General features: G+C 41.6%; 1 protein-coding gene across 1 annotated transcript in view; it reads right to left on the bottom strand.

Moving 5' to 3' along the window:
* LOC102298050 (polypeptide N-acetylgalactosaminyltransferase 18) overlaps nt 1–9312 on the bottom strand; it is a 196516-nt gene that overhangs the window by 75730 nt on the left and 111474 nt on the right. The window contains exon 4 of the mRNA XM_042226803.1: nt 2946–3132. Coding sequence (XP_042082737.1) covers nt 2946–3132 — 187 coding nt within the window. The remainder of the gene's footprint in view (nt 1–2945; nt 3133–9312) is intronic.

The raw sequence follows: 9312 nt of genomic DNA, 5'->3' as shown, positions 1-9312 counted from the left end.
TGTGATGATCTTCTCTTTGATGTACAGTTTGAGTAATGTCTGTAATGTTGTTACGCTCGGGTTCAAACTGAAACGACTGAACAGAGATGTCTCAGCACTCGATGTCGCCGGTCAGATGGTGTTTCAGTGTAAACAACAAACGCTGCTCACAAGTTAAAGGATTTTATGTTTCTAAACTGACACAAAGTAAGACAACTGTTTGTTTTCTAAAAAGCATCAGATTCTAATTGCTGAAGTTAAAGTTAATCTGCAGGACAACCTTTACAATCTCTTACTCAAATCATGTCCTGTCACGATAGTATTCATGTCATTAACCTGCATTCAGTAAACGTGACGTCTGAACTTGACAGTAAGGTGCAAAACGTCTGTGCGGTACCATTTCGACAATCCTTGGTTGCCTTTTTTCTCGCGTTATCGTGTTCACAGATGCCCGCCCACTCTCCGTGACAACAACCCCCCCGTCAGCCTTCAGACTGAAGCGTAAAAAGCTGCACATGCATTCAGACTCAGAGTTCCTTTGAAGGGATGTGACCAATCAGATTTCACAATGCAAATACCGATCTCTCCTTTTCATCACGAAGATGATTGTGGCAAATATTTGTTTCCTTCGACACTGTCAGAAAAAATACGTTTCCAAGAATGAGCACGCAGACGAGCCAGTACCTCAGACGCCTTTACTTTGTGGTTGTTGTTATAATTCCTTTTAAGGTGTCTTGGTTTAATCTCAGCCTGCATGAGGATTATTCCTTTCACAATGACCTTTTATTAAAGCCTACAAGAAGAAAGTATGAAATGCTAAAAATCTAACTTTATTTATTTTGTTTTCTGGCGCGTTGTTGTGTCGATATTCACAGCAAAGATATTATCGTTAACATTCACGCAGCAGAATTTAGTTCAGGTTTCACTGAGCAGATTCTTATTTCTACTTGGATTAAGTGATTCTGTGATGTAGTCACTGCAGATGCGTTTCTTTGTTGATCGGAGGAAAGACAAAGTGCGTAACCAGAGCGCTGCAGGTTTAATTAAGCACCCCTTTATTTAGCAGAATACCTCAACCACTTCATCTCTTTTATCCACCCGGGTGTTTGGAATTAAATCACCTCACTGCCAGCCTTTCACACGATTAACTTTGTGGCCTAAAATTCAAATAAATATGTCAGAGCCTCTGTGGCTCTCTAGAACTGAAGGTTTGCACCTGTCTGACTGATGAATATGTGAGAAAATGGGTTACAGCACCACCAGTTTGTTATAGCAGTCAGAGTGACGGAGGAATGCAGCGATCCCGTCATGAATCAGCTTATAAATAGATTATTTCTTCCATTGTGTGCTGAAATTCTTCAACCGCTGCTGTAATAAAAGAAGGAAAAATATGCCTCCTTTCTGGGCATTACCTATAATATTCTCTTTAGTTTACACTGGTGCAATCAGTGCAGTTTAATTGTTTTTATATAATTCACAGTAAGAGATGCCTCAAGGTGCTTTACATTGCAAAGTAAAGAGTCTACGATATTACAGAGACAACTCTAACTAATGATCCGACATGAAAGAAGGCAGGTTGGGATATTTGCTTGATCTGTGTGTTAAGGGGTTTCTCACAGGTACAGGCCCGTGGTCTGAATAATCTTAACAGTGATAAGTTGATGATATTTAAAATCAAAGCATTATTTAATGCTGAGACTTGTAGGGAGAGGGTCTAATGGACATGTTGGATGAAGGTGGAGAGAATCGAGCAGTGACATATCTGTGACATGTGTGGGGAAGCTATGATTTCTTTTTCTCTAATGTTTCACATTAAATTTTAAAGAAATTCATGGAGAAATCCAGGGCTCAGAGGTTAATCCTGTTTTCCTCCGTCGATGACGCATTATAAGATGTCTCGGCTTCACAGTGGGCTTCTTTGATACAGTAAGAAACTACGTAAAACGCCGTTTCCAGTTCACGTGTTACCTTTGTGAATTCTATCAGAGAGACAAACCTGTCTGATTGATTGCTTTAAGCCTGCAGCACCACTAACTAACACACTTCACTGTGGAAGCAAAGCATGGAGTACGAGTAGCTGGTCATATGTTACTGAAGGCAATAATTATTTAAATTTTGCTAGAGTACTTTTAGATTGATGTCCCCAGTGTTGTGTGGTCCGGTGTTCTAAATTTAAACGCTGTTAAGAAAAGGAGGATCTATTAAGTGTTCAGTTTCTCCATGCACCATATATCAGGACTGAGAGTGTGATTAAAGCGATGAGTGGATCTATTAACATTTTAAGAGAAGTCATTTGAGTCTCATTATGACTTAGGTGCAGTGTTGAGGCTTTATAGGTGTTAGCAGGGCCTGCAGTGGTGGTGTCGGGTTCTTTCTCCAGCTTCAGGTGCCACCCTTTTGTACACCATCCTGACAACACCTGAAATGAACAGGGTTCATGATGCTGGGTGGCTGGGCTTGTAATACACTTATGGTTTACACCAGTTTACACTGTTATGAAGGGTTAAATTAGCTGTGGAGACATAAAACCTGTGAACATGTTGATTTCTGCAGTAAAGCTACAAATCAAGGGAGTGCAGTCTCCACCTTTCTCAGTGGCTTTATTTTTCAAATCCATATGCCTTATGGTTATATACTCGTATTGTTTTCTTCAGCTTGTAGCCATTGTGGAGTTTTGAAAGCAGGAGTAAACTGTCCATTTGTTGGGAACTATTTTCAGCTTGAATTGGTGCAAATCTGGTGTTGCAAATGCACCTGCATGATCCCATTCTTTAGAGGAGATTCTGAAAAGTTGTTATTGCTATTTATATGCCATTAGCATCGGCCCTGTGCTATATGCTGAGACAATCTGGTTCTCTTGTGGACCTCACAATGTCTTTGGCTGCAAATGTCCTTAAAACTACACTCGCTGCCAGCGTGAGCCAGCAGCTGCACGGAGCTTGCTTTAAGTGAAAAAAGCTGCTCACCATCCAGTGTTGAACTCCACGTGTGCGTCGAACAAAGCGACAACAGGGGCAGAAGCTGCCCTCCAGCCGCTCACTCTGGACCTGATCAGTCCTTCCTGCTTATCATGGCGGACCACCTTGATGAACCCCGGGCCGTGCTGAGCATTGGTCTCATCCACAAAGTTCTGCAGATGCTCCTTTAGCTCCACTGGAGAGAGAGACACACACACTGATTTAAGCATATTGTTAGCAGAAGTAGGATCTCTGACATCTGTTGTGTGACTGATCTAATCGACAATACTCCACAAAAGCTCACACATGCTGTATTGACATAATTCCACATGCTAGGAAAGGCAGTGCAGGAAGACACCGGCTGAGTTAAACTGATGAGCAGCAGGAAGGAAGCGCTGCTGAGAACACCGTCTTGAATATGGCCGAACCATTAGGTCTAATTGTATAAGACGGAAAGAACAATGAGACGACACTGTCAGTGGCTGAGATGCACTTTTCAGGTGTGGACAAATATGTGCACATACTGGTTTTGGACAAGGATTGTTTCGTCATAGTTCGGACTTTGTTCTCTTTATAATTCAGAATAAAAATAAAGAGACAAAGTACCAAACAAATGTTTGTTTGTTCTGGAGAAAACACTGATGACATCATGGCCAACCCAACTGATGGCTCCTTATGCTGGGACCAGTAAAAAGTATATCAGTCATGCCAACTGCAATCACAACTTTACATGGATATTAACCTGACTGTGAAAAAAACCCTTCACTAACCTGTAGTGCCTTTTTTTAAAGGCCAGTATTTTCAGATTAGAGGTATTTGATGTTACTAGAAGAACACAGGGAGTTGTTAGTATGCAAAACAGCAGGATGGTGATGATGTTGGAGCTCAGTCCAAGCATTTCATTTGCGCCTAAAGTTATAAAATTGAGACTTGAGTATTTCTCAAGGAAAAAGATGAGAACAAAAAGAAATGATGATATTTCGTCACAGGTGTAGTTTATGGTCGGAGAGTGGAGCCTCTCCTATCTGAAATATTTACAGCAGCTGTGACCGAGACAGTCGATCCTGGTGGTGTGGCTGAGTTTCTGGAGTTGACAATGGCTGCTGATCCAAACGCACCTCAAATGTAGTCCAGTAGCAAGTATAGCAGCACCCTTGATGTGCATCTTGCAAGCCTACCATCTTTGAATGAGGTGATTTTTAGACAATCGCATGCTTGTAACTCTGTGGCAATAATCTGAAGAAACAAAAGGCCTCTGTGCAATAGGGAAATAGTTACCTCAGTTTTGCACAGAAGGAACAATCCAACATTTTTCTTTAGAAGAACTGACGGCTAGCCAGGCCTGACTATTCAACATCAGAGTTGGACCTCAAAAACCTTCTGGTCCTGTAGCCTATAAGAATATCATTTTTCGTCTGGGTCTCTTTAATGACGTTTCTGCTGTTTATGGACTCAGTCAGTCACTCTGGATCTTACTGAAAAATAAATTCGTTGTATTTTATGATTCTTGGTCTGACTGTGTTTCTAGGTCGAGGGCTATCCATCGTGCGTTCACTGTGATCGGTAAGTGAGTTAAGGCTCTTTCACATTATGTTCACTTTTCCAGCCCTGGAGCCATTTTCATTTTTTCTTGCCTCCCTTTTTCTTCCTGAGTGACTTCACACAGATCTTGATTCACACAGACAGAAACATGCACAGAATATTTACGGCACACGTATATGCCATCTGCCCGCAGTGGAACAGCAGACATCTTCATTTCCTGGTTGTGATTTTTCTGTGTTGTAATCCTGCCTGGAGGCTACGGCTGCTGCTTTTCTTTTTCTATTCATTATTACCATCAGCCTGGATTCTCTAGTCTCTCTGTTTCTTTTTAATGAGCCACAGTTTGCTGCTGACCTGGAAGAAAGATGGGCTCATTTACAACAGGAGTTGGGAGGATCTGAAAAGCACCTTACTGTGTTATATGTACATATGCGATGACTTCTAAGCACTCAAAAAAAAAGGAAAAAAAATGAAATCATTAAATCAAGCCCACCAAGCCCAATTAGCCCGGCCCACACCATGCAACCTGTTTTCATATAAAATATAGCCAAGTGAAGAGGAAGAGCCCTGATTTACTTTACACTGTTCAATAAAAACAATTATGTGATTGAACTGAGAATTTTGAGATCAAAATGAATGATGGATTGATGATCGCCCAACAGAAAATCAATCAACATGTGTTTATATTCAAGACTATACAATATCACAAAGAGAAAGAAAAAAGGTTTTGACTGAACAGCAGAAAAAGCTGTAATATTTAGAATGATGTGGCTTATAAATGTTGGATGATAATTATATAGACAGTTTAACCTGATCCTAAATTACTGTTGACTAATTTAATTATATACTTACTAAATCAACTCATCCCATCAGTTCCCACGAGTCTAATGCTCATCCAGTCTCTTTTCTTTCCAAGCTCCTTTGAACGCTCATTGTAAGGAAAATTATGTTTCAGTCAGGACCCTTTCATTGGAGGGGGGTTGCAAAGCAGCTTGAACAAGTGCAGCAACTTTCCATGAGCTTTGCCAGTTGGACGTGTAGCGTATCAGCTGATGTAAGCTGGCAGTGAAATCAGATCATCTGTGGCTGATTTGTGGTTTGCTAACATTATATTTGAATAATATAAGATTAATGAAGATTAATCTTAATCTTCTTAAAGTCCGATTAACAAAAACACTTCTTATGTCAAAAACATTTTTTTTAATGTATTAGATGTGCAAGGCCAGTATGTTTAGGAGATCACTGTCGTACTTCTGCAGAGTGCATTACATACCAACCACTGTGTATGATGCTGGATTGAGGACACAAATGCGAGCCATGCCGTGGATAGGCGAGAGCATCAAAAGTTGCGTCTGGAATCTGTTCAAGCCACTCTCCTGGTTTCATGGTTATAGATCGGAAAGCTCCTGTTACCACCAAGACCACTTTGGACTCGTCCAGATCTCCTCGAGTTGTTTCTTCAGCCTCTGGTAGTTCTTGATTTTTTCGTTCCCCTTCTTCCTGCTGTTCCTGTCACATCTATCAGAACTGCAGTCTTCTGTTCCTTGTCAGCCACCACGTCTTGCTGATTAGCCAGCAGCTGCTTGTCCTTTTTAGAAATCACAGTTCCACAAGATGTTGTCGTTTCTCCACATTCAACCACTGTGTTGTCCCCCTCGGCTTACACAGTCTCAGATTGCAGCTTATATTCTTCATTTATTCTAAATGGGGGACCTGTGCATAGTCTGCAACTTACATCCTGTCAGCTGTGGTAGACTCCTGCCTCTATGGACCTGCGTATTCGGTCCTGTTGTGGTGCTGCCATGATCTGTCCTTTAAGCCAGCCTTTTCTAGACACTGGTTGTCATGGTCCGGTGTGTGCCAGGGTGTCTCCCTCCCAGTCGGCATCTCCACCCCTGGGAGGGGCCTCAGTGTTCTGCTGATTGCTCGCACCTGTGGGTAATTAAGCCGGGGACTCATAAAGCCAGCGCACTCAACCTCTCTTCGCCAGATTCTCAGCTAACCCTACCACGCACCAAGTTGCCAGATACAAATCTCCGCCGAAGAGCTCCGATCCGGACGCTGGACCACCTGACAGTCCCACGGGCTGTTCACCCGACTCACCTGCCTGCCTCAACGCCAGGAATTTCGGACCACTTACCCGGACCACCCACCCCTCCACGCCACTACAGACCACCCGCGGCAATGACTCTGACCCTAACCCCGGACCCAGTTTGACTCTCCCTCAAGCCCAATCCCCGGAACTGCTGTTTCCACTGACCAACACCAGATTGCTTACTTAGCCCAGGCTGCTTAAAACCCCTTTGGTTTAGTTGTGGCATTTTTCACTTGTTAAACGCACATTCCAGTTTCCTGTTTATGAACACTTACTGAGAAAATAAACGTTGTCTCTAAGACTACTTACGTGCTGTTCGGCGTCCAGCATTTCAGTCCTTTCTCTTTTGAGGCGGCCTCGGCCGTGACAGTGGTAGGATTTCTGGATGCCAGTCATTTCCTCTGTCTGTCGATGGTACATCTCATATGGATACTTAGTTGTCCATGATCGTTGTCCTGTCCCTCATCACCATCTGTCTTCAGCTGCCTGGGGGATTCTTGGAGTAGCTCATCTCAGGGGGCAATCTTCCTGACGTATTTGCGGATGCTAAACGATCAGCGAGTCGATGTCTCGCTCATTCATGGCATACAGCTTGATGTCATCCATGCACCGGAGGTGACTGATGGTCACTCCACTCCATAATCTATATTCACATCTACTTTTAGTGTTGAGCTGAGCGATATGCAGAGCAGCAGCAGGAACAGTCATCATCTTTGTGTAGTCTGCACTCGTGTGTTAAAAGTTGGCCTCCAGTCACTTCTAGACAAATGTCATCAGTGCAGTGAAAAGCACTCCAGTAACCATGTGTGGAGCATTGACTTACAGGCTTTCCTGTGGTCAATCCAGACAGTTCTCATGTCTGCCCGATCGTAGAGTTCTGGTGTACTGCTCTATCAATCAGGAGCTGGCCCTCTGGTATAATTTTACTCCATTTATGCCTTTTATACTGTATTTCCATGTATGTTCATATGTTTCAATGCATTATTGCACCTATTTCCCAGTTTTCCAAGCAAAACACAAAGAAGGATGGCTGAAGACTTTTTCCCAGCACTGTATTTATAATGGAATTCATATAAAGCTTTCAAAAAGATTCAAAGTATTGTCATTGTGCCATTAATGGAGGTTTGCATGGCTCAGTGATCTTTGATAAGCCCCCTGAAGTGATATGAACACAGCCTCTCAAGTCTAATTTAGTATTCTGGTGGCAACACTTAGCGAGCGTGCCTGCATTTCCACTTTTGCCTTCATCTGGCCTCAGTTGACCCTCATTTGTCATAATTACACCCTGCATGATCAATAAGCAGCATTAATGATCTTGCACTTTTACTCAGTTATCTTTCATCACTTGCCTTCATTATAAATTACCTCCACGCAGCTGTAACTCATTCCAAAGCAAAAACATTAAATCATGAGCTACTTCCCAAAGAATTGCTAAGTTGAACGTTTGTAACACATTAGGAGAGAATAATTTGAGGTAAATGTTAAACGTATTCATTCCCTTGCTTGCTCCACTAATCAGCATTCAACCCCGTGCAGCAACCATAACTAAACTCTGATATATTGTATTATTGAAGAACAGAGGAGCAGTGGCAGACCCATAAAATCTGCAGGCGTTGGGTGCACGGACAGATTTCTCATAATGGTAATTATAGATTTGGCAGCAGTGAAATATGTTTCATTGTACGTGATGCAATTATTAACACTGGAAGTCTAATAGACAAGCCACATCCAGGCTTTGCCTGTGACTGCTGCAATAAGTCTGACTTTGTGTTCATGCACCAGTGATGCAGCTAATGCCTACACGTGTCCTGATTTCGTGCACCATCCGAGGCAGAATATACGTGGGACATAAAACGTGGACCAGTCGAGGCTGTAGCTCAACTAAAGGTGCCAGTGCATGCTGCAGTTATTCAACTCTGGATCTCTGTCCTATAATGTGAAGATAAGCTCTTCATCAAACTGGAGTGACTTTAACTAGCTCTTCATTTGGCTGGCTCTTTCCATTTCACTCAGTGTTTGAACCATTAAACATTCCAAGAAAAAAAGAAAAAAAAAGAAAAAAAAAGAAGAAAAAAAAGGAAAAAAAAGAAGAAAATAAAAACAAAAAAAAACAACAACATTCCAACAAGTTGGTTGAGCTGAAATTTTGCTGCCACTTGGGACCAAAGATGAAATCTGCAGCTTCACGTGGCTAAAATTAGCCTCAGCCTAAGATGAGGTTGAAGTTTCATTAGAAAACTTGCATATTGCTCTTAAGGTTTCCATCAGTCTATTACAAGCTAAGCTAACTGACCCCTCATCAGTCCTCACTCTTATTTTTGGTTTTGGTTTTTTAGTTTTCGGAAACACAACAGCTACATATTAGCTAATATATCCTGTCACTCTATTAATCCTTTTAGCAAATTTACACTTTAAAAATAAAATACACATAAAAACAAACAAATAAAAAAAATAAATAACTACATATTGCTACAGCTTTTTGTTGTTTTTTTACCACCCACGATAACATCCTGTAAAAAATTTCTGCATGACAGAAATTTTGTGTCAAGTTTCATCCGGAAAATTAAACTGCTTCATAATTAAACGGTTTCATAAAAGGTAGGCACTCATCAACAAATACACGTAGATTACTTAGTTTGATAGACTACTCATACAGTAAAAACCTAGAAACTACAATATTCTCTTTAGACGCAGAAAAAGCATTCGACAGAGTTAACTGGAAATTTCTATTTGCAACTT

The sequence above is a fragment of the Haplochromis burtoni genome, unplaced genomic scaffold, assembly GCF_018398535.1.
Source record: "Haplochromis burtoni strain Fernald_Lab_line unplaced genomic scaffold, NCSU_Asbu1 Contig_229, whole genome shotgun sequence".
NCBI lineage: Eukaryota > Metazoa > Chordata > Actinopteri > Cichliformes > Cichlidae > Haplochromis > Haplochromis burtoni.
Note: the sequence above shows the minus strand (reverse complement) of the source record. Positions and strands in the feature narration are given on the sequence as shown.